General features: G+C 39.0%; 1 protein-coding gene across 1 annotated transcript in view; it reads left to right on the top strand.

Moving 5' to 3' along the window:
- Positions 1-25,804, top strand: part of LOC128100136 (phosphatidylcholine translocator ABCB4) — a 74,200-nt gene that overhangs the window by 6,344 nt on the left and 42,052 nt on the right. Inside the window, exons 5-12 of the mRNA XM_052722263.1 lie at positions 5,303-5,360; positions 6,542-6,733; positions 8,159-8,330; positions 9,607-9,731; positions 12,098-12,269; positions 14,731-14,844; positions 15,993-16,103; positions 16,310-16,435. Coding sequence (XP_052578223.1) covers positions 5,303-5,360; positions 6,542-6,733; positions 8,159-8,330; positions 9,607-9,731; positions 12,098-12,269; positions 14,731-14,844; positions 15,993-16,103; positions 16,310-16,435 — 1,070 coding nt within the window. The remainder of the gene's footprint in view (positions 1-5,302; positions 5,361-6,541; positions 6,734-8,158; positions 8,331-9,606; positions 9,732-12,097; positions 12,270-14,730; positions 14,845-15,992; positions 16,104-16,309; positions 16,436-25,804) is intronic.

Genomic DNA, 25,804 nt, shown 5'->3' with positions numbered 1-25,804 from the left:
AACCAGATAAACCAGAATTGAATGTGACACTTTACTAATTATCAATGACCTCAGTATATATCTAAAGGAATGGAGTCACATGGGTCCATGTCACCTAAAGGGGGTCCCAGCAACACCATTAGGGTAAGGAGCAAGTAGACACACTTGTTTTCATATTAGTTAAATTTAATCTAGAAATATCCCCATGGCTTATCCCAAGCCCCAAAACCTTGTTCTTCCAAAAGACAATGAAGGTCTAGGTTGGAGAAAAAAAAGTGAAGCATTACTGGCACATAGATGATAGAATAAAAAAATAATAAAGGAAAGCCAGTCTTCATTGTAAATGTAACTGAGTAAAATATACTCCATCATTTGGATGTCATTATATATACATTTTCATAGTTCACTGATTGAGAATTACATATTTAGTGCCATTAAAAGACATAAGTGCAATTATTTAAAGAAAATGTGATTGCTTGATTAATAAGGAAGATATGTTTACATTAACATTGATAAATATTAATGTTTTTCAGAAAGCCAGTGAAAGTGTCCATAGTACACTGCTTGTGTTAGAACAGAATTCCAACCCAGGTCTTTCTACCATCCAAGCTATAATCATGACCATGTATATTTCCTCCAGGATAAATAATTATGCTTTCTCTGTGAGAAAAAAAAATGTTTCAAATAATTTAGATTTCTGATGCTTGACCAGAAACCAAATACCTTAACACAAACACCGTAAGGATAAGTTGAAAAGGACAAGATAGTTTTAAAGGTCTTTAGTAGGGGCTGGAAGGATGACTCAGCAGTGAAGAGCATTGACTGCTCTTCTAAGAACCCAGGTCCAAATCCCAGAACACACATGGCAGCTTGTCAGAGGCCTCCAAGGGCACTGCAAGCTGGTGATGCACAGACATACACATGCAGGCAAAACACCTATGTACATGAAATAAAAATATATCTTTATAGAAAAAAATTGAGCTTGGTGTGGTGGTGCATGCATTTAACCCTAGCACTTAGGAGGCAGAGGCAGGTGATCTCTGTGAGTTTGATGCCAGCCTGGTCTACATAATGAATTCCAAGACAACCAGGGATAAGTAGAGAGACCCTGTCTAAAATGAAGGAAGAAAGGAAGGAAGGAAGGGAGGGAGGGAGGGAGGGAGGGAGGGAGGGAGGGAGGAAGGAAGGAAGGAAGGAAGGAAGAAAAATAAAAATTAAAAGTATTTAGGGAAGTGTAAGAGGTAGGAATTTTCTATTTGTTTCCCTTTATATCATAGAAGGTCTTGATCTGTTACAATTACATGTTAATTTTACATCTGTTGCATGTTAATTACACACACACACACACACACACACACACACACACACACACACACGAACGTACCAGGGCAGTACCCACAATGGAACATACCAACCAAAAGCTGTCTTCTATTTAGGGTTTAAAAAAAAAAAATCAAAATAATGTGGGGAATACATACAATGAAATGTTATAGTCTTTAAAAGGGGGAATTTTGATGCATGATAAAGCATGGATGTACTTTGAGGACGTTATGTTAAGTTAAACTAGTGGATAAATGATGAATACTGTATGAATTATCCACTTGTATGGATTATCTAGAGTAGTAAAATTCATAGAAACATGAAGTAGAGTAGTACTTACCAGGGAGTGGGGGAGAGAGAGATGGGGAGCTACTGTTTAATGAGCATAGGATTTTAAACAGTTCAGAAGATTGGTTGGACAAAAATATAGGAATATTTAGCACTTTTAAACTGTGTATTTAAAATTGTCAAGATGGTAAATTTTATTCTCTCTATATATTTTATTACTATTACATTTTTAAAAATAACTAGGTTAAAACAATGCAATTTACTTATCATGAATGAATTTGCTTCTGGACCAACTATCATAATCTTGTTTTGTTTTGTTTTTTCTAGAATAATTCAACTACTTGTGTATTTGGAGGAGTTTCCTTTTTTTTGTTTTTTTTTTTTAACTTGTAGCTAATTATGCAATTCAGTGACTTTGAAGTTGGCAGATACTTTGTGCTAAGGGCCAAATTCAAGGTCTCTCTGGGGAAATGCATGAGCAAGAGATTACTGGGTGGTGGACTCAAGAGAGTTAACAATTCTGTCATGGTATCCTCAGATTATAAATGCTGAGGTTTTGACCCTTGACTCTGAAACCACATGGCCACAGGCCATATGGCCTGTCATGGAGGATTTGCAGTGGGATTCCCAGAAGTGATGAATTTCTAGTCAGTAATTCATTCTGTAGTTTGTGAAAGTAATACACTTCATTCTCTTTGAAGAAAAATGAAGTCATCAATGAACTCACTCCAACTGCAGAGTGACCATTACTATGTTTATCGATGGAGAACTGAGCAAAAAATCGTTGGGGTCAGGCACTTAACTAAAATCTTAGCTCATCAAAGAGAGGGTTTTTGTTTGTTTTGTGTTTTTTTAGTATGTTATTTAGAATTTTGTTGGACTCTTGGGCAACTAAACTTACTGAAAGCCAAGTGAGAATGGAGGAAAGTTAGGATAAGTAGAAGAAAGAAGGATTAGATTACAAAAGGCTCAGACAATGACCAACTGTGAACAGAGCCCATCTTGTCAGCAGAGTGAAGCTACTTCATGACAGATTGTTCTCTCACAATGATTTGGTTGTGCACAAACTATGAACAAACGTTTTTTTCATCCGAAACAGAGTCATAGAAAACAGTTCATTTGAGGAGTATCAAAGAATTTGTTATTGTTTAGGACAATTCTGTGTGACTATCACAATCTAGAAAATTCCTGGAGGGGGGATTGCTGCAGCTTTCATGTTCCTCCATTGCTTTGTGGTAGAGAAGAAAAAGTATGTTTGAGCCCCGAGTTATATTAACTGTCCATAGCACCCAAGCTGCCCAAACAAACACCATCCATTTATCTTAATACTGGACAATTCATATGATAAAGGAATTCCTGGGCAGACTCTAGAAAAGGGAGTGTCAATTTACTCTGGAGTCCAATGTGATAATGAGGACACTTTCTCTATGCCTTAATGCCGCTGTTTGGTATTTGGATCCTTCACTCAACAGCTGGGTGACCATGGCCAATTGCTTAACCACCATAGTCTTTACTATTTTAAAATTATGTTTGAACGGTAATCATGGATTGACTGATGCTACTTATGTAAGGTATAGTCAAGAACGTGGAAATGAAGCCACCAGTCTAATTTTGTTTCACCGTCTATAGCGTGGGTGGATTTTATGGGATCTCTCTAAAATGAAAAGCAGCTTTAAGCATTCTTCATTTTCTTGTTATGGGAGGGATTGAGTGAGAGTTCTCCCTCCTGTCACATTAGAACCAACTGGGATACTGTAAGAAGACTTGTTACTCTAAATCAGCAGGACAGACTGCTGTAATCGGGCTTGGGTAAAATCTTGAAAGAATTTTATTTTTAAAGTTCTCATTAACTTTTACAAGACCAAACTAGGTGACCAACTGGGACTGTTTATAAAACAGACATTTTAAGTGAACTCTGATAACACAGAGTCCAGGCTCTTTGCAAACTTCCAATCCCCCGACTCTTCTGGGACATTTGTCTGACTGTGTCCAGGCACCTGGGACACTGGCCCTCCTGGAGGCCCTGAGGCTGAATTCTCACCCAGAATTACATCACCCTTATTGGTCCAGACTCTTAGGAAGGAGCAGGTAGGAACTGAAATGCTCATAGATTCACATTTCCACTTGAGCTACATTATCCTTGAGGAGAGATTTTTAAAGGGAACAGATGAAAATGTAAGATTTCACCTATTTCTAAGTTGAGGGGGAGAAATACCTAGTGATTTCTACAAATACCATGCCTTCAGATGACTTACTTGCCTCTCATTCCAAACACAGTCCCAGTTTCCCATGTTTAAGTATTTGGGAAAGAGAAGGGCACAACTGAACTGACCTGATTAGAAGAGAAATAAAATGAGGGGATTCCTCAGAGATTCAACAGCTGATCAGAAGCCCTTCACATCAGTAGAAAAAAGCACGCAATAATAGGGACAGCACTCAGACTGCACTTCTGACAGTTGACCCTGACACAGCTCAAGTTTAAAATAAATTTGAACCTTTTATCTTCATTCAGAGAAAGATAAGGAGGGCACACAGCCACACAACAGCAAGAGAACATGACCCCTGGGCCATTTACACAAGTTAAGAGGATGAAGGAAGCCCGCTTCCTCTCCTGGGACCTGGAAGAGTGGGAAGTGCCTGCCTTGTGCTTACACAACAATGCTTCAGGGATATTTTATTCTGCTATTTCATAAAAGCCGTAAATAAACGGTTTACTTTTTTTCCTTTTTGTGGGTGTGTTTTAAGTGGAAATAAGCCATCGCCACACAGATCAATCAGCAGAATGCAATGTGAGAGCAAAGGGCAGACTGCCTGGGCCCACAGCAGATTTGCTGCTTGCTAGCTGTGTGTGGCTTTGGACGTGTTCATTTCTCCCTGCTTCAGTCTTCTTTTCCAAAAAATGATACTTTTTGAAATATTCTTACCTCATAAAGTTGTTATGAAAGTTAAACGAATGCACGTTAAGTATTCAGAACAGAGTTTGGCATGTAGCAAACATTCAATGAATATTGTCATTTAAACATAACAACTAAGAACGTCTTGTTGACATTTTTATCCCATTAGCTCACTTTAATTAGTATAGTTCTTTTCAATTAATGCTGCCTAAACGCACTTATCCAGTATCTCCAGTGCCATTAATAAGCAAGATGCATTGTAGGGTTTGGCTAATTACTGGAGATCCAGTGGCTTATTTTTGGGCCGATCCATTGGGATTTCCTGGCAGTAGTATTCTTCTCTTGCAGTGGAAGCAATCTGGCCTTTCCCTTACTTTTGTCTCTGGGAAGTATGTAAGAAAAAAAGTATAAAAATAAGAGTGACAAAAGCAAGTCTTTTGAATCGCCAAGAAAATAGCAGTGTCCACCCAGTCCGTGGTTTCCGTTCTGACCAGTTCTTTTTGCCTCCTCTGTCTTCAGTATACTGTGTGACATCTCTGACTTTTGATCAACAGTTCCACTCCGCCTTAGGAAGCTGCTTGGCCACAGGCCAGGAGTGTAAGGGAGGGGTAGAACCAGGGCAGTCTGTCTCCCCTCTCTGGACCTAAACACTTGGACCCGTGTTTCAGTGAACTGAAAAAAAAGTTTTCTTTGAGAAACTAAACCCCAGCATCTTCTATATATCATTCACATAGTTACATTCTTAACAGACTTTTTTTAAATCTAGCAATTCCTATTAATAGTTCCTCTTTTTAAAATGTTTTTTTTTTGTTTTTATTTAGTGAATTTTTCATTGTCAATGATAAATCCAGGAAGAATTCTGGAAGAAGAAATGACTAGGTAATTATGTGTATATATATATTGTGCACGACTTTTAACATCCCATTAAAAATAGTCTCATACTACAGAGTTGTGAGAATTCATAAAGCACCCAGTTTCTTTCCTGCCTCCTCTGATTGCTTGTGCTCAGCCCCAGTCTCAGGACAGTTGCTTCCTTATGACCCTCCACTTGCACGTGATTCCCAGCAGTAGATACGCTCTTACACAACCGCAGTGGTTATCCTTTCTAATAACATTGATAAAGCACAGTTATTTGCTGTCTCTATTCCCACTTTGTCACTTTGATTCCAGTACAGCCATGATAGCATCCATACCCCTTCCAGTCTTCCTAACAAATCTCAAAAGCCTATAACACAATGCTTGCATATGTTGCATTATTCAATTGCTCTTACTTACTAAATAGGGGTTTCTGCATGCTAAAGCAGGTCTGAAAGGCTAATTGAAAATAGTTTGTAAAATTAGATTAAAGATAGATTTTGAGTCATTGAGATGGAATTTATTATTTTTAAAGATGCTGTCAATTCAATTAGTTACACTTTTGTTCCAAATCAATTTGAATTTATTAATTTTTTTATAAAATTATTTTTAAAAAATAAAGCCCGCAAAATAGGATGATTTGGAGTTCTTTAAATTAGAATATGGAAAACTTCACACTAAGAACTGTTTTACATGTTTCAGATGTTTACTGCTGTTTGCTGTGTGAAAGGGTAGGGATAGTTTCAGAATAAGTATACAAGTCCAGGCTACAGTTTTGACAAACTGTCATCAATTTAAAACAAGCCACTGACACCATTTTCGTGCAGTTAATCATGACAGTGTTTTCTTTGTTTGGCATTTCAAGCAAACAAATTCGCTGTTACAGAGCATCCATCCTGCCATTTAAAAAAAGAGGAAAATTGGTACATATTTGTGATAATGTCCTCCGTGTTTATGATCTATTTAGAAAACTGATTAGTTTCCAATTCTGAAATTTTTTCCTAAGAGCCTGTTTAGCTGGCATGGAGGTACTTGCCTGATGTCTCAGCCATCAGGAAACTGAGGCAGAAGGGCCAGAGGCCACTGTGAGTCTGGGCTACAGAATGAGTTTAAGACAACCCTGAGCTACACAAGGAAACTCACATCAAGCTACAAATCAAAATCAACAACAAATAGATGAAGGAACCTTCCCAATTATTTTTCAGATATGCATATTACTACTCGGGATTAGGTGGCGGAGTTCTTGTTGCTGCCTACATCCAAGTTTCGTTCTGGACTTTAGCAGCTGGCCGGCAAATAAGGAAAATCAGGCAAAACTTTTTTCATGCCATCCTCCGGCAAGAAATGGGCTGGTTTGACATCCAGGGCACCACTGAACTCAATACGCGGCTGACAGAGTAAGTGTATTGTTAATGTCACATTTTGATGAAGAAATGAAGCACTTTGGGAAAATTGTCAAGGGAAGGAAGATCTGAAACAATAGTAAATTACGACATTACGCATTAGCTATGAGTTGAGTATATATCTGATAGTCATTTCTGGAGGCCTCTATAGCTTAGGCCACATTTTCCATTTATGTCAGGGTATGTTTCCCCCCTCTAATTATTTAATGAGTCTATTTGAGGACTGAGTGCATGTTGTATGCCCATTTCTCTTTCATGGAGTTTACTACAGGCCTGGAAAATGCTGGACTCCAAAGATGGTTGAATGGATGAGCAAGTGGGTGCCTTAATTACAAAGACTGCTTTAGTACGCGCAGATGCTCCACTTATTTAACAAATGTTTGAGGGCCTATTACATGATAAATGTCCTCCTGGGGACTTAGAATATGAGCAAACAAAGCAAACTGCTCTGTCTCTTGGTGCTTTGCTCCAGGAGGGGGAATAGATGATAAATGTCTTCTCACTGAGCATTCTGGCATATGCACAGATGAGGTCATCAAAGGAGAGCAGATCGAGGCGTTTAGGGCCTTCGTGCCTCACTCTGAAGGAAATGGCAGCCACGGGAAAGTGTGAGCTGGTAACATTGTAAGACTTCCTTTCTTCGGACAGTCACACTCAGTCACGCCGGCAGTGAGAACACAAGCAAGGGCACACGCTGAATACCTCTTATTTGAGTGAGATGCTTGTAACCAGGAGTTGGTTCTGGTGTGTGGACTCTTTTGGATTTTGGCAAATCTGTGTACACTTTACTGATGGAGCACTCTTAAAGGAAAAATCTGAAATGGTTTTAGCATCATCACAGTGCTTCAAGTAAAAAGTTTCAAGTGGGGGCTGTCATGGTTCACAGTTCTAACCCCAGCATTCCAAGGGTGTGGGCAGTGGGATACTAAGAGAGAAGGGTAAGGACTCAAAGTGAGCCTTGGCTACATAGCAAGACCTTGTCTCAAAAAGTGAGGAAGAGGGAAAAGAAAGGAAGGGAAGGAGGGAGGGGGAGAGGAACTTTTTTTATTTTAGAGAAACGATGTTGAACTTAGGACATTTTTTTCTGTGAATGTCCTTTTACTGTTGTGATGCCCTCCCTAATTCCTCCTTTTAAACAAATTGATTCATGCCCATAGTGTTAATGCTTCTGTAATAGGATTAACTAGTTTCATAGTATCAGCTTCAGTGGCACTAACTTCTTAGAAGCATGAACTAATCCTGACTTTCCTTTGTGTAGTATTTTCATGGGAAAATAGTCAAGAGGCTGAGACTTTACAGAAGGCTTGCAGCAGGATGGCCATGGCATGCTCTTCTTGTCTACGTGTTTATTAAATGTCTACTTCACCTTTCTGACTGAAGACCTCCTGCCCGTAACCACTCAGGTGTGATCTTTTTTAGTGACATCTCCAAAATCAGTGAAGGAATTGGTGACAAGGTTGGAATGTTCTTTCAAGCAATAGCCACGTTTTTTGCAGGATTCATAGTGGGGTTCATCAGAGGATGGAAGCTCACACTGGTGATCATGGCCATCAGCCCCATCCTGGGGCTCTCTGCAGCTGTTTGGGCAAAGGTGTGTAAAACCCAGAGATTCTCATGTGTGCTAACCCACAGAGAGTTGCTTTGTATATCCAGAGTGTATATCTACTGCTCATTCAGATATGTGCTCAGTGGTAGTGGAAGCCATGTCCAGAAGTATGTCGTTCACATAGAGCTTTACTATAAAAATTGACGTTTAGAATGATTCCGAACACTGCAGTTCCTGCCTTAATCACTGTTCTTGGTTTCACTGTTACGACTCTGAAATGTTCGAAATGACAGGTATGGTTATATTTTTATTTAAGAAAACACAAGTTTAAAACATAGTCCTCCAAATGATTGAATGAACATAGAAATTTTAAATGGGGCAGGGGTAATGGTCCCCATGACAATTACATACCATTCTGTCAATTTTACCTTGTGTGCATACATATAAAATCATGTTTACTTGAACCAACATTTCAGAGTTGAGCAAATTTGCTAGCTATTTTTATACAATCTGAGATTGATGATTCCCTTAGTTAATTACTTGTATCTCTTTTGTTTTGATTTTTTCCTCATGTGCCGTCTTATTTAACCATCCTATTATCTAGTTCTACTATATAGAATTACCATTAACAAGTTTGAAAGTATCATCTTCATCTTACCTTGCAAGAATGAGGATTTGAGTTAGCTCCCCAGAACCAAAAATTTAAAGAAAAATTCCTGGGTTTGATGTTACAAGTTTATAAGTTCAGTATTGGTAGGAACAGGTAGATCTCTGGGGATGTCTGTTGAACTGGCCTAGACTAACTAGTGAGCTCCAGGCCTGGGGATGACTGTTGAGCTGGCCTAGACTAACTAGTAACCTCCAGGCCTGGGGACGGCTGTTGAGCTGGCCTAGACTAACTGGTGAGCTTTAGGTCAATGAGAGACTATCTTTAAGAAACATGAATGCTCAACTTGGAATAAGATGTAGTATTTTTGTTACTAATATTCTTTTTACATATACAAATATGTACATGTTACACATACACACAAATTATGACATGATAAAGGAAAAATATAATTAATCTTTCCAAGGTGTAAGGTTTTATTTTATCTAACTTTACAGTTGATAGATAAAATGTAGAGAGGTATGGAATTTGGCACTATTGCCAAATACACTTTCCCTGATGACTCAGGTAGCTCAAATCTAGCCTTTATAGGAAGCACTCTAGGACCCACTTTAAGCATAGGGTTTGGATGGGGAAATGGGGGTTAAAGCATTGTGCAGACTGCCTTTTATCCCCTCTCCATGCAAAAGTCATGACTGTTTCTCTTCTAAACAGATACTCTCAACATTTAGTGACAAAGAACTAGCTGCATATGCAAAAGCAGGTGCCGTGGCTGAAGAGGCTCTGGGAGCCATCAGGACCGTGATAGCTTTCGGGGGCCAGAACAAAGAGCTAGAAAGGTCAGGAAGTTTCTTTGTCTGGTGGTTCAAAGAATCCACTTTTACATGGTTTCACTCATTCTTTTGTGGTATGTGTTTACTACCTTCTCTTTCCTGATATTAACCTTTCCCCCACATGATACAAGCACCTTTCCCTGCTGGCTGTGCCTTGTCAGGCTCAAACTGGGGGTTCTCAACCTTATTGTCGCTCTACTAGAGGCCTGATGATGCCTAGGGAGCTTGCTTCCAGGAGTAAAGTTTTTAAATACATAAAAGGAAATATGCAGGGTTACAAAGGATACCAATATATAGAAGTGTAGTTATCAAGGTACTTTTTACTTTTCTGCCCCCTTAGTGGCTTTGAACTGGAATACAGAAGAGAAAAATCTGAGATGTGGATCTTCTAGTCACAACCTAGGATTTTCTGTGGGGTTGTAAAAACTGGACATAACTCCCCACCTCGCCTCTGGCTTTCTGCCCTTCTCCATGACCATGTGCTGGAGAATATGGTCAACTGCTTGAAAAACACAACAACACAAACAAACAGAAGCGATTTCATTGAGATAGAATTGATATTTAGTATGTATATCTTGATGAATTTGGAGATAAATATACATGTATATGAATCATTAATGTTTTTATTAAAATAATTTCTCCTAATATAGTTGAAATATGACCCCATATAAATATCTTCTTTATGTGAGACTTTTGATACCCACAACTCTTTGAATACAGTGTCTGAAAATTCTCTACCAAGTTTCCAGTATTGAATGCAAAGCTCCTCCAATCCCTTCCATTTCGTTTTCTATTTTTCTGTCCTTTATCCCTCTTCAAAGCCAACCTGTTTCTGGTTCTCTAACCTCTTCCTTTTTTCTTTCTCACTGCGGCTTCCTGTACACAATAGTCCACACAGAGCACATAGCCCTCAGTTGGACCTCAGGATGTCAGTGTAATCATGCCGCTCCATTACCAATGAAGGTAACTACAGCATGCCCCTCTCACTGGAGCAATCGTGTCACCCTGGGGCACACGTCAGTCGTGGGGCTACATGCACCTGGAGGCTCTGCCACCCGGCAGTAATCACAGTGGTGGATGTGGTGCCCTGGCTGCCTCCTCAAACACAGCTCTGCTTGATGAACGCAGCACTCACAGTGGAGGAAAGTACTCTAAAGAGCTGAGTGCTTAAAGGCATTTAGAAAAGCCTTTTCGTGTGGCAGCATACATTAAAAAAATGACTAATGAATTCCCATGCCTCATTCGGTTGAACTAAAAATGTAATGATGTTGCTGGGGAGTTTTGATAAAAAGAAATACTCTAACTTATATGATGTTTTCCCTCAGAGTTTCATTGTAAACCCATTAGATTAGGGAGCCAACGTTGAAATTTCTACCCTGTTTGAATCTAGCATGAATGAGTAGAGTTAATTTAACTTGATTTAAAAAATATTTTAATTTGTTAAAATCATTCTGAAGATTTGAATATATATGTATATATATATACATATATATATGTATATATATATATACATATATGAAGCCAGCAAAATGAACTTAAAATATTCAAATACTAAAATATTATTCAAAAATAAGGTGATAATAGGATGAAAAATATAAAAAGAGGTGATATTCTAGTATGATAGGAACAACAGAAACAAGAATTATCAAGTTTGCCACCAACTATATGCTCGTCAATATACTAACTACACTTCGTAATTACCCACCCGCCTCATGATTATCTTCCTTAGCAGGCATTGCTTAGTAGAGTTCTTTCATCCATTTCCCAGACAATGAAACTAAACCAAACAAAAGTGGAGGAAGACCCATATACCTTGTAGGAACCACGTTTTAACCTTATGCCTAGCTTGGCAACTGAAGACAGATTGATTTATAAAGATGAAAGCAAGAAGCCCGTGGCTTATGTATAAGAATATGCAGAATTTCTGACCCTTACCCAGAAGAACAATCTAGGGAAGAGAGGAAAACATAAGCCTGAGTTAAGAATGTAACCACTAAAGAGTCTGGAATGGCCATCTGGGGTTGGGTTGATTTTTCTTCTACCTTAATCCTGACTGGTGATGCTGGCCATGAAGATAACAGGAAGAGCCTTTGTTCCCAGGAGTGAGACTTCAATTCTGGGACAGCCGTGGGAACACTAGTTGGTGGGGTAGAGTTTGAGGGAGATGAGGCAGGCCCTGTCAGGAGCAGTCTAGGTCTGTTCTAGTGAGCACTGATCCCGAACGGGACCAGTTCCCGGATGCTGGACTCCCCAAGAGTTTATTACCTCAATGGCTTTCATCTTTAAACCCCTTGCTGAATAAGAGGTGATTATGGTTCAGGCTGTAAATTGTTATTCTCATTATAACATTCTCCCTCTTCACTTTCTGGTAGGTATCAGAAACATTTAGAAAATGCCAAAAAAATTGGAATTAAAAAGGCTATCTCAGCAAACATATCCATGGGCATTGCCTTCTTGTTAATATATGCATCCTATGCGCTGGCCTTCTGGTATGGATCCACTCTGGTTATATCAAAAGAATATACTATTGGAAACGCAATGACAGTAAGTAATACCTCTGCTGTTTATGAGGAATCTGAGTTCATTCTCCACCCATCTCCTCTTGTTTAAAGATTTATTTTTAGTATTATTTTAAGGTGTGTGTGTGTGTGTGTGTGTGTGTGTGTGTGTGTGTGTGTGTACATGTGCGTGTGTGATATGAGTGCAGATACCTGGGGAGGTGTAGGATCCCCCTAGACCTGGAGTTACAGAAGTTTGTAAGCCACCTGCTGTAGGTACAATGACCTGAACTTGGTCCTTGCAAGAGCGGTATGCATTCTTAACCCTGAGCCGTCTCTCTACCTACTCTTTTTCTTTCTTCCTTCTTTTGGAAGAATAAGTTGTGATTGTAGGTTTTATCTTCGCTGTCGTGTGGGTAGAGCTGGCTTTCTGGAACATATGAGTCAAGTCCTAATGATGAATGGGGACAAGATAATAATAGCATGTGGTTTGACCACTGGGGAAATACAAATGCATACAAAGGTAAATAAAAATGGAAAGAATTTATAAATGGAATGGTATGTACTGGAATTACTCTTATTCTTCCATTGAGTTTAACTTGAGGATACAGTATACATTTATTATTATAGATAGGTCATTGTGCAAAAGAGTGTTCAATTCACATGACATGTACCCACTTCTTAAAATATAAAAGAAAACTTAAGTTAGTTCATTTGTCTATGTGAAAATCAAGATACCCTCATGACATCATTATGAAAATAACATATTCTAATTGTACTAAAGATTAAAATAAAAGTTTTTAAATTTAGATTACTTACAATCTAAGAATTCATATATACTTGAGGGTGAATTTTGGTATGTATTTTTCAGATGTATATGCTTTTCTCTTCCCAAACTGAGGTTATAATATGTAGATCTTTGGTAATCTTTTCTATAAACCAGTGATATTTTGTGACCATCTTCCCATGTTGGAGTTGGTCAGTACAAAGTCATTTAAACAGAAATGTTTTAAAACTTGCTTCTTGCTTGTTTCCTGAAATGAAAATCCTAAGTATAATTTGATCCTTTTCTCCATATGGAAACTTTAATTTCACAGTGCGCCCTACACTGGCATTACCAGGCCTCAGTGAGGCTTGAGGGCATTAGTAACAACTGAGTCTCTTCAGTCCCCTCTCATCTCTGGCTGTCACTATGGCAGTTCTCATTTTTTCTCTTCCTCATTTCCTCCTGATGTTTTATAAGAAAGGGAGGTTGCGTCTTGACTTGGCCATTAACCTTGTGTGATGAATTTGTCCACACTTGTGGCATGAGGACAATAATACCTGTGTCACAGGGCTGAAAGTGACTTCCAAGATAAAGGGAACCTGTCAAGCCCCACACAAAGAGCTGAGACTGTTGCATTAACGTCTTAACATCTACTTTGGTGGAGATTTTTTTTTCTCACTGGTCCTTATTCATATTGAGATAAGAGATAGTTAAATGCGTTTGGGTTTTGTAAACATCTAAATCACTATTGTTTCAGAGAAAATCAGCTATGTGTAGAAGTTTTACCATGCCTGGAGAGAAAGAAGATATTTCTCTTCTCCTATATTTTTCTTAAATTATGTATACTATTAATCTGATTTCCTGAAACTGTATTCTTGGATTTGTGTATCAGTTTATTCTCCACTGAAAAAACAAGAGAAAATGTATTGTTTTGTATGCTGTAGAACGGAATAACCAGCATCATTTTGTATCCTACAAATGAGTGAACTGACAAGGAATGGCCATGCACACCTTTAATCCCAGCACTCAGGAGATTGGGGCCAGAGAACAGGAGTTCTTATGAGTTCCAGGTCATCCTGGGCTACATAAAGAGTTCCAGACCATCTTGGGCTACAGGAAGATATCATTTTTAAAATACAAAGTGAAATGTTAGACATTTTGCATAAAATTTTGTTCATATGTCCATATTTAAAGCTATAATAGCCTTTTAAAGGAGAATTCCATGGGGTCAAAATCTGTAATGTTTCCTATTGAACATTTTGTGCAGTTCCTTGCAGAGTTAGAGAAAATGGCAAAGAACTGAATAATAACACTAATGGGAAAATACTTTGGTGGCATTAGCTTCAGCACTAATGAAACGGGTTTCAGAAGTCTTTATTACTAATAATTATATAATCAGGAAAATGCAACAAATAGTTTGGCAGACTAAACAAAACTTATTTTGATGCTGAAAAACACAATTAGGTAATGAAATGCTATATTGATTTTTATAAATTTTGTCCCTTACTGATGCAGTTTTTATTTTTTAATATCATGACGGAAGTGCTTATCACACTAATTATATACATGTATCAAATTATCACAATGTGCCATAAAGATGTACAAATACTATTTCTCAATATGAAATAAAAGTCACTAAGTATTCAATAAACCCTGAATCCACTCCTTTGTATATTTCAAGCAAGCTATACCTTGGATGGTGATGTTCTGCCCCTAACCGTTCCCTCCCTCTCTCGCTCAGGTGTTCTTCTCCATCCTCATTGGAGCTTTCAGTGTGGGGCAGGCTGCCCCCTGTATTGATGCCTTCGCCAACGCAAGAGGAGCAGCTTATGTGATCTTTGACATTATTGATAATGTGAGTCCTTCATTTTCTGAAAGCTAAGGGAGTCATTGTGGTGTTGGTAATTGAGTATGGCTGTAGGCTACACATTTTGAATCACGCCCACTGAGTCCATTAGTGAAATACACTGTAACAACGGGAAACTACTGTTCCCTCCATAGTAACAAATGCAATGAGAGGCTCCACATGTTTATCTGATGATGTAATAGCACTAAGCTCACCTGAGTGTGGCTATATTAGTCCATTCCTATAGTACAGGATAAAGATGACTTGTTTCTGATTTATCTCCTTTTTATCTTGTAACAGATGGAAAATATTATGATTTCTAGGTAGAATAGTGTGTATGGAGATAAATTGTTTATAGGACCAAATTAACAGTGAGTTTTGCTATGAGTTTTTTTTTCTCACTGAATTGTCTATTTCGACCTTAAATCAACTATATTAAATAAATTGAAATGAGTACATTGAAAATGGAAGATCTTTACATACTAAAGTATATCATTGCATTTACACAGTTAAATTTGAAGTTGATAACTAAAATTAGAGAATTAGATCTCATTCTGAATTCTAAATGTATTGGAAGTTTATGGAGTTCCTAAATAATACTGTGCTCATCATTCAGTCTTCTTGACCCATTCTGTTATACTTATTATTTAGGAAGAAATAAGTTTCACTAAAGGCAGAAATAATTGTACTTACCAAACATGTTATTTGTATAAATGTGCATATCTGACCATTTAGAAAAATCTAAAAATATATGCCAAAAACTGGAAGTGAAATATTGCATGAAATAAAATGAATATTCCCTATGCACTTTTCAGGAAAGAAAAGTTTCATGAATTGCACACACATGTATACATACATATGCACAGTACACATGCATGCTCACACATTTACCACAATACACACAAGCACATGCACATACATGTACACACATATACACGTACACACACATACACGTACACATACACATATACAGATAGGCGACATGCATGTGCACACCCACATGCACACATGCACACCACACCTTCACTGTGTGTTAGCTCACATGAAGGGACTTATGCTACTCTGGGTTCTGTTTTTAGAATTTGATGAACCCTATTCCTTAAAATTACAATCGCTTATTCTTTGATAAAATAGTCACTGAATTTTGTTTTATTTAGAATCCTAAAATTGACAGTTTTTCAGAGAGAGGACACAAGCCAGACCGCATCAAAGGGAATTTGGAGTTCAGTGATGTTCACTTTTCCTATCCATCGCGGGCTAATATCAAGGTACCGTCAGCAGTACTGGCATTCACCGCTTATGCTGGTCTCTCTCTGACCTTCACACTGTAGTCTAACTCCTGGGATTTTTATGTGCTTTGTCCTGTTGGAGTTAAGCTCTTGCTTGATACCTTTCTTCCAATTCTAAACAGAATTGAGCTATTCCGTTCTTGGAGCTGTGTTGTGACGTGTGCTCTGCCTTGCTTCTCCTGCAGATCTTGAAGGGCCTCAACCTGAAGGTGCAGAGCGGACAGACGGTGGCCCTGGTTGGCAACAGTGGCTGTGGGAAAAGCACCACTGTCCAGCTGCTGCAGAGGCTCTACGACCCCACAGAGGGTACGGTAAGTGGGAAGAACCCAGGCCCCAGCTCAGAAGCTGGACATAAATAGACCCTGAATATTGGTTTGTTTTTTTTTTTTTTTTTTTTTTTTTTTACAAACAAATCTGTGTGTGCCTTTGATCCTGGCAAGAGCACATGGTGTTGCAACACATCGGGACAGAACACGTATTTTGGGGCAGGGGGACAAATGCTTTCCATGAAAGCTGTGAAAAAAACCAGAAGCTACACAGGACTCTTCTGTCATGCAAATACTGAGAGGATTGCTCCCAAGTGAGTCCGATTTGACCAAACAAATTCCACATGGTTATTCTTGACAGCCTGGTGATTGGGGCCACAAATATCTTAAAACAGCAATTAAATTCAGCAAAAAAATGATTGTTTTCTTTAGCTTTGTGCATATCACAGAGAACTCTGAATCTCTTAATGGAACATGGAGGGTGAGAACAGGTTAGACTATTCTATTTTGCAGGCAACATACATATCCTTCACCTAGATCTACTAATCATCTTTATTTTGGACCTACTTACTTTATTCTCCTTTTTTTTGTGTATGTATGCTGAATTCTAGGATATGATGTACTTGAGAATATATTTCCTGATAGGGATATTCTCTTGTAGAGAATGATGACCAGAACTATTGCAACCCTAAGTTAACAATACTAACTCAGTTTATATTTCTCTTCAGTTGTCCCAGCTTAAGGACATTGAGTTTCTCAATATTAAAATGTTAGTCAACAATTATGAAACACAAGTTTACAAAGGGTCTGAGCTCTCTTTCTTTTGTCTTGACAAACACCATGACTGAAAGCAACTGAGGGTAGGAAAGGGTTTATTTGGCTTATACTTAGAGGTTATCAGTCCATCATTGAGTCAGGGCAGGAACTCATGCAGGATCTTGGAGCAGAGGTCATGGAGGAAGTAAGTTTGCCTGCTGGCTCTCTCTGGATCATACTGAACTACATTCTATATGCCCATGACTACCTTCTCAGGGAATAGAACTGTTTACAGTGTGCTGGGCACTCCTATATCACTTAACAGTTTAGAATTTAAAAAAATTAATGTCGCCGGGCTGTGGGTGGCGCACGCCTTTAATCCCAGCACTCGGGAGGCAGAGCCAGGCGGATCTCTGTGAGTTCGAGGCCAGCCTGGGCTACCAAGTGAGTTCCAGGAAAGGCGCAAAGCTACACAGAGAAACCCTGTCTCGAAAAACCAAAAAAAAAAAAAAAAAAAAAAAAAAAAAAAAAAAAAAAAAAATTAATGTCAATCTATGAACAGCAACCCTGCTCATTTTAGGATATGAACAAACAAATGATTTGAAAATAAGTATAGAGAGTTATTTTTCTTTAGGGACCCTGGTAGGTCTACCACACTACAGTGCATGACCACATCAAAGAGTATATAGTCAACAGAGGTTGGACTTTATATATATACAGTAGTATATATATATATATATAGTATATATATATATATATATATATAATATAATATATTGTTTTATGTATATGAGAGTTTGTGGGTACTGGAAAAGTTGGGGCAAGAGGGTGAATATATCAAAATATAATGTATGAAATTCGTTAAACTAGCTTTAAAAAAGAAAATAAATACAGATTTACAAAATATTTTGAGAAATGGTCAGCTTAAATTATTGGCTGTCGTGGATTCTGGGAGAAGGGCAATCGTTTTTTTTACTTGTATACTCCTGCCCCCATGAGCCCTCCAGGCTCTAATAGGTAGTTCCAAACCCATAGGCACATAGATGGCCTTGGTTAACCTCAGTGGGTCAAAAACACACAGCAAAAAGACATGAACTGGGGAAAAGACTCATAGGGAGGAGGGAGAGTTGACAGGGATGAGAGGAAGATAAGAGAGGATTGGGAGTGAAAATAAACAGAATACATTGTATACATGCATATGTATTAAATTGCTAAAAACCAACAATTAAAAAATGGTCAGCAATGGGTCCCAGTCCTGGTAAGGTACAATGAGGCAGATAGATGTATTATATATTTCTGCTAATGCTGTCCATTATTAAATTACTTATAAAGAGTTGTTTATTTAGCTTTTATTCATCAAGGAATAAATGCCAGGCAAACAACAGTAAAGCAACTGATATTAAGAAAGGAAAATCATTCTTCTCAGCTTAGTAATTCTTTGCTTTTATAACAATTTTTGAATAAAGAAATGTTCAAAAGTTAAGAAATGATAATGTAAATTATGGTGTGTTAAGCATAGCAAAATGCCAAAATACACATAAATATATGTGGACTAGTTAGGTAAGGGGGCATTTTAACTTAAATTTATCATTGGTAATTAAAAACAGTGGCATGCCTAAAACATTCCTGGCTGGACTGTGGTGCAGAGGGAGAGCATTTGCCTGCATATGTAGAAGGCCTTGGACTGATTTGTTCAGCAGTATGACAAATAACTATATACCCAAAATTTCCTAGGGAGGATAACTAATAATCCGTTCTTGAAAAAAATCTCTATATATGAAAATATCAGGAGAAAGTATGGATGCTTATTTTATTCCTGCACATTACTGTTTATTGTTATATCTAACTTTTGAGTGAGTTCAATACTAGCTAAGACTTTCTCACAGTAAGGAGTCCTTGTGCTTTAGGAATTGGGTTGTTTAAAACATCGAATAGGAAATCTGTCTTCCTTTCAGATTAGCATTGACGGGCAGGACATCCGGGACTTCAATGTGAGGTATCTGCGGGAAATCATTGGAGTGGTGAGTCAGGAGCCTGTGCTGGTTTCTACACGATCGCTGATAACATTCGCTATGGCCGTGGAAATGTCACCATGGATGAGATAAAGAAAGCTGTCAAAGAAGCCAATGCTTATGAGTTCATCATGAAATTACCACAGGTAAAGCCTCCCTTATACTGAAACATGAGGGACTGAGTTCTTGCTTCAAAGACTAAGCTAAAGTTTGTGTCACAATATTGTTCAGCCTGGCTGGGTAAATCCCTTGAATTATTAAGTTAAAGGTGACAGACCGTATTTTGTATGTAAATGATATAAAAACATATAGAATATGTATTAGTAATTTTTACAATTCAGTGTTCATTTATTGTAATTTTATGATACACATGACAGTCAAAGTTTTAGTTGCCTTCATCTATTTCTGCAAAGTCTGTACTTTTGTATTTAAAATATTTTAAGAAGGCTGACACGGGCTGGAGAGATGGCTCAGTAGTTAAGAACACTGGCTGCTCTTCGAGAGGATCCAGGCTCAATTCCCAGCACCCACATGGCAGCTCACAACTGTCTGTAACTCCTGTTCCAGGGGATCCAACACTCTCACACAGATATACATGTAGGCAAAGAAGGCTGACATATAGCTCAGTGGTGGACAGCTTGCCTAGCATACTCAAGGCCCTGCCCAACACTGTAAAACTGATTGAATGAGTATGTTTCCAGAGCTTTTCTGGTTTTTTTGTTTAGAAATTTGACACCCTTGTTGGTGAGAGAGGGGCACAGCTGAGTGGTGGGCAGAAACAGAGAATCGCCATTGCCCGGGCCCTGGTCCGCAACCCCAAGATCCTCCTGTTGGACGAGGCCACCTCAGCCTTGGACACTGAAAGTGAAGCAGAGGTACAAGCTGCCCTGGATAAGGTCAGTACAGGGGAATAAATACCCAGAGTTGGAGCAAGAAGCAAATTGGAATGTTTTGTAAATTTTTGTCAGTTCTTTGGGAATCTAGGTTGAGCAACAAACCGTAGGGGTGAATGAGGTCATCTCTTGGGCTTTATTGATTCTCCTGGCCTGCTGTATTTTCTGCAGAGAAAGGTCAAGGATCTTGGCTGGCATCCACCATGGGGCAGTTAAACTGGATGCAGGCTTGTGGGAGGAACCGGATAGTTTACTTCTTTCTTGCACATGATTTTGTTTGACAAAAACACTTATGCTAAATTATGTGAAGAAATTAATTTTAAATATGTATAATTTTTAGTATTTTTCTATAAGTATTTTTCTGTAACAGTTTTTAGTTGTAGCATAGTGTTCTTTTCTTTGGTGTGCTGTACTTTATCCTAAATTTTAAGCTATTTTTGGGTGGATTTATTAATTTTGTTAAATCAGTAAAGACAAATACATTGAAATATATATAAAATACATATAAGTAAACATGTGAATATATGTATTTATATGTACATATACATATGAATTACGTTAATATTAGACTTTGGAGAAAGCTGTGACTTCATAATGACCTCCCTAAAATGTTTCTGCTGGAGTGCCCAGTGCACCATACGGCTCAGAGGTAGGGCCCATCAGACAAATGTGAAGACCCTTATCAGGGCAAATTTTTCACTTTCTGAGTATCAGATACCACCATAGGCTTCCAGAGTGATCTGCCCTCATATTGAAAGCGCTGGCCCCCTGCCTAGTCCGGAACTCGAATGTGACTTTTATCTTTTATAAAAGAGTGGTGCCTACACTTGGCACACACTGAAGTACGGAATGTCACTCTCATCTACATCAGACAGCATCGATCTAAGGCTTGATTATCCTTCTGATTGACAGGGTGTTTGTACTGTAATCTCAGTGTACCACAGATTTGTCCCTTTCTCCACTAGGCCAGAGAAGGTCGAACCACCATTGTGATAGCTCACCGATTGTCTACAGTCCGAAATGCAGATGTCATCGCTGGCTTTGATGATGGAGTCATCGTGGAGCAAGGAAGCCATAGTGAGCTGATGAAGAAGGAAGGGGTCTACTTCAAACTTGTTAACATGCAGGTATCGGCTGTCAAGGGTGGTTCTTCTATGTTGTCTGGGTTGCTGATATGGTAGTCTTTAAATCATTAAAATAGATTACAGCTAAACTTCATACAAGGAAATAATGACCAGGATGAGGCATTAAAATTAGGTAAAACTGGAGCCTTCATTCAGAACCTGGTATGCAAATGCAAATTCACAGTTAATGTATTCATTAGGGCAATGATTATTGATTGTCTGGGGGCATGTGTCCAAAACTAACAGATCCTTCCCAGTGGACTGAGAAAGAGATCTTCAGTGGTTGAGGAAGGGTACAATTTACAGATACTTTGTCAACAAACTTGATAAAGCAAGTGGCAGCATTCATAGCTTTAGGAAGTGAATAGTTGGTTTAAAAATTGCTTGCTCTAGTCACTAAAACATTGTTGGTTTGTCTTATATTGTGCACTATCATTTAGCAACCTTGCAGAATAAGTAACCTAAATCTTCCCTATGACTATAGTTCATAAATTTTCAACTACATGTATTGGCTTTAGCATTATAATAAGCTCATACATGTGTATTTCAGATTTTCCCCTTGACAGTCCAGATACACATGATGAAATATTATTATTTCAGTTACTCAGCAATAGTTATAAAAAATGTAGGAAACTATTAGTTTCTCTAAAGTTGAACACTTAGCTTGTTCCAGTTTTTTATTTTCTACTTAAACCTTGCAGTACAAGCACAAATCACAGCAATACTAACAATTTCCTCAGTTTCCTGACAATTCTCAGCCCTGCTGAGCATCAGTCCCACATTTGGATTAGCAACCTACTGTGAGCCATTGCTATATGTCTAAGTACTTGGCGCTAAAATATGAGAGCTCGAATGATGCTCTTATAGAAGAAGAAAATAGAATGATGGTTTGTAGAGACTGGGAAGTGATAGGGAATGTCAGGGATATGACTGACAGGTTCAGAAGATGCAGACAGAGGGGAGAAATAGCCAATATTCTAGAGCACAGTAGGGTAGCTATGATCGACAGCAGTGAGTCATGTACATCATCCCAATAGCTGGGAGAGATCATTTCCTTTTCAGTTGTGAGACTTGAAACCAGGGCCTTATTATGTGAGGTCAACGTTCCACCACTGAGCTATATTCCCAGCACAAGGAGAGAGGACTTAGAATCTCTCCAATAAAATTATCATTTTTGAGGTAACCAATATGCCAATCACCCTTACCAATCATGGTGACTATATACATGTGTTGAAAAAGTGCACCAGTGGCTGGGGGACGGTAGCTCAGCTAGTAACATGCTCATCTTCTAAGGACCTAAGTTTGTTTTTTAAAGGATGGATTATTATTTGGATCATCTCTTATTGAGCTGTTACTGTTTTTTAAAGAACTTGACACAGAGTAGTTACTGAAATTTTTTTATCCCCCATGCTGTGGGATGGTCTGTATGTCAAATGTGTTGCTGATTGGTCAATGAATAAATCACTGATTGGTCAGTGGCCAGGCAGGAAGTATAGGCGGGACTAACAGAGAGGAGAATTGAGAGAACAGGAAGCTGGGGTGAGAGAGACACTGCCAGCCGCCATAAGGACAAGGAAGATGTAAAGTACCGGTAAGCCACAAGCCACGTGGCAAGGTATAGATTAATAGAAATAGATTAATTTAAGCTGTAAGAACAGTTAGCAAGAAGCCTGCCACGGCCGTACAGTTTGTAACCAATATAAGTCTCTGTGTTTATTTGGTTGGGTCTGAATGGCTGTGGGACTGGCGGGTGTCAGAGATTTGTCCTGACTGTGGGCCAGGCCGAAAACTCTAGCTACACCCCCAAAGAGTAAAATGGCAGAAAGTTTTATAATTCAGTTTTATGTGAACCCTCTTTATCACTTTCTATTTTAAAATATATGTAACTACAATGGGTAATGTTGTCACCTTGACAGAATCTCGGCCCAGAAGAAGATGGGGCGTCTGGAGCACGCCATCTTGATTTCACTAATGATGTGGGAAGACCCATCTTAACTGTGGGTGGAACCGTTCCCTGGGCAGATGATCCGGACTCAGAAGTGTCATTGAGTTATTGCTCTCTGCTTCCTGACCATGGGTGCACTGTAGCCACTTCCTCCAGCTTTAGCTGGGATGGACTGTAACCTGGACTTGTCAGCCCATTAAAGCCATTCTTTCTCCCTAACTAGTGTATTACAGCAACTGGGAGAGAAACAGAGACAGTAATGGTATTTGAAATCCATTTTAGTTTTCGTTTTGACTTGATTATTAGTGAGGCGATATGATGACATGTGGGAATCTCAAATGAAATAACCCTGTGTCCTTACGGTCCCACTTTGGTTTCACCCATAAGAATGACCTCACACTACTACAAGGACTTTGCCTGGGAGACAATCAGATTGCTCTAAACTCTTTGTATCATATTCTCTGGACCTTCTTTCCCCAAGAAAACCTATACATTTCAAACTGGTGGTCCACAATGATTAAATGAAAATAATATGGAACTGCTTGGCAATAGTGCTACCAAATTTAGCCAAATTGGGCCTTGCTATTATCCCCGTTAAGTGAATAGGGCTCACACTGACATTATCTCTGCTGTATCTGCCAGTTCTGGGGTTCTCAGGGCCTGGGAGTGTTTCTCCCTTGGTTCCCTCACCATGTCTGCTGTTGAGTTTTGTTTTGTTCTTCCAGTTCCTTGTTGGTCCATTTGGAGAGATGGAGGACAGAACCATGGTGACCCTGAGGATTCACTGGATGCACAATTTAGTGATGTTTCTTTGCTCTCAAACCTCAACCTGGTTTTAACTCAACTTAGTAAAAAATCTTGATACACGTAGTTGCTTTATTATTCTAAACTTGTAGATTTTATTCATTTGGATATGCATACAAGATTCACACACACACACACACACACACACACACACACACACACACACACACACTATTTAATGTCTTATCTGTCGTACAGATGTCAGGAAGCCAGAGCCTGTCAGAAGAACTTGAAGTTGAACTAAGTGAAGCAAAGGCTGCCAGTGGCATGCCCCCAATGGCTGGAAAACACACATATTTAGGAATTCTACCAAAAAAAGTCTTAAAGGTTCACGAGCTCATCAACACAGGCTGGATGCAGATGCCCATGAACTCGTAAGTTGTTCTCTACTCTAATAAAGCCTTTGCCTTAGAGTTTTGCTCTTGAAATCCTTAGCCTGGACGAATACGTGGTTCTTACCATGGGTCGCATGCTTTCTCTAAAGAAAAGGAAATCCAATTTTTAAATGTATTTGACAGTGAATTAAACAAATGGCAATTAAAAATGGATTTCCCAGGGAAAAACAGATAAAATACAGTCTTTGTGCTGAGATGTTTAATCTTAAACCCAAATATTATATTCATCTTTGTAGTCCAGAGAAAAATAAAGGCAGTCCTAAATGAGTCCTGGGATCAGTATATGATAATGAGAAAGGGGTTAGGACTAATTTGGCAGTACTGGGCAGAGTAAGGAGGCCAAGCCCTGTCCTTTGATTATTGATAATGATGCTGTTCTGCATTTGATAGGACGTGGACTGTTCGTGTCTGTGACCTCATTTGATCTGATAGCATCACTGTTAAAGAGGTCTGGCTATAGCATTATACACGGATGGGAAAGGTACAGCTCAGCTCATGGGCCCTGCCCTGGCTGTCACAAGGACCCAGTGCTGAAACTTTGATCCTGCTGCCTCACAGCTGCAGACCAGAGACAGCTAGCCACAGCATGGAAATTTCACCTGTGTGTGAGGTCCATGCTCACCCCCATGTCATCAGCAGGCACTGGCCTTTATTCTCTAGTCAAGGACGGGACTTTTTTTTTTTGCATTTAGTCTGCATAATATTTGAGGGTAATAATCATGCCTTCCCTTTGTCTACAACACCAAATGGTGGTGTCACCAGCTTGTTCTGATATTTATGTGTTCCAGGATGCAAATGTGCCACCAGTGTCTTTTCTGAAAGTCTTGAAACTGAATCAAACGGAGTGGCCCTACTTTGTGGTGGGGACAGTCTGTGCCATTGTCATCGGGGCCCTCCAGCCAGCGATCTCCATCATCCTCTCAGAGATGATAGCTGTAAGTTGAAAACGTCCCATGGCAACCTGAACGAAAACAGCTCATCAGCTACTGCTCAGCTCAGCCTCACCAATTCTGGGACGAAGTAGCTTCAAATTAAATTAAGCCAAAGCCCTTAATTCCCTTTTAAAGTCAAGCTTATTGTAAGAGAAAACGAGTAGCCTTTGAAGCGTCCTGACACAACATTGGTGAACTTACAAAGTGTAAAGTCAGTGAAGAAGACACTCTAATTGTCATCACGTGGGTAAAGTCTGTGTCAGGTGGTAGCTCGCATTTATTCATAGAGCGGCTGGCACTTGGCTCACAGGAATACAGGCCTGGAGGGGTCAGGATGGAGGAGAAGGTGAGTTCATATCCTAGCCTACTGTGAGCCCAGGTTCTAGGCACAGACCTATTTCAATGAACCTCTGAGGATTGAGAGCACATAGGTGACCCTGCAGGGGCACTTCAGAGTGTCTGCTCAGTTGGGCAGCCTCAAATCCAACCATCAAATCCAGCCTCAAATCCATTGAGGGGTGTGTGTACAAAGTCATCCAAAATGTCTGTCTTT

This window comes from Peromyscus californicus, unplaced genomic scaffold (genome assembly GCF_007827085.1).
Source record: "Peromyscus californicus insignis strain IS unplaced genomic scaffold, ASM782708v3 Scaffold_6__1_contigs__length_162567912, whole genome shotgun sequence".
Classification (NCBI taxonomy): domain Eukaryota; kingdom Metazoa; phylum Chordata; class Mammalia; order Rodentia; family Cricetidae; genus Peromyscus; species Peromyscus californicus.
The sequence above is the reverse complement of the archived record's forward strand: the minus strand, read 5'-3'. Positions and strand labels throughout refer to the sequence as shown.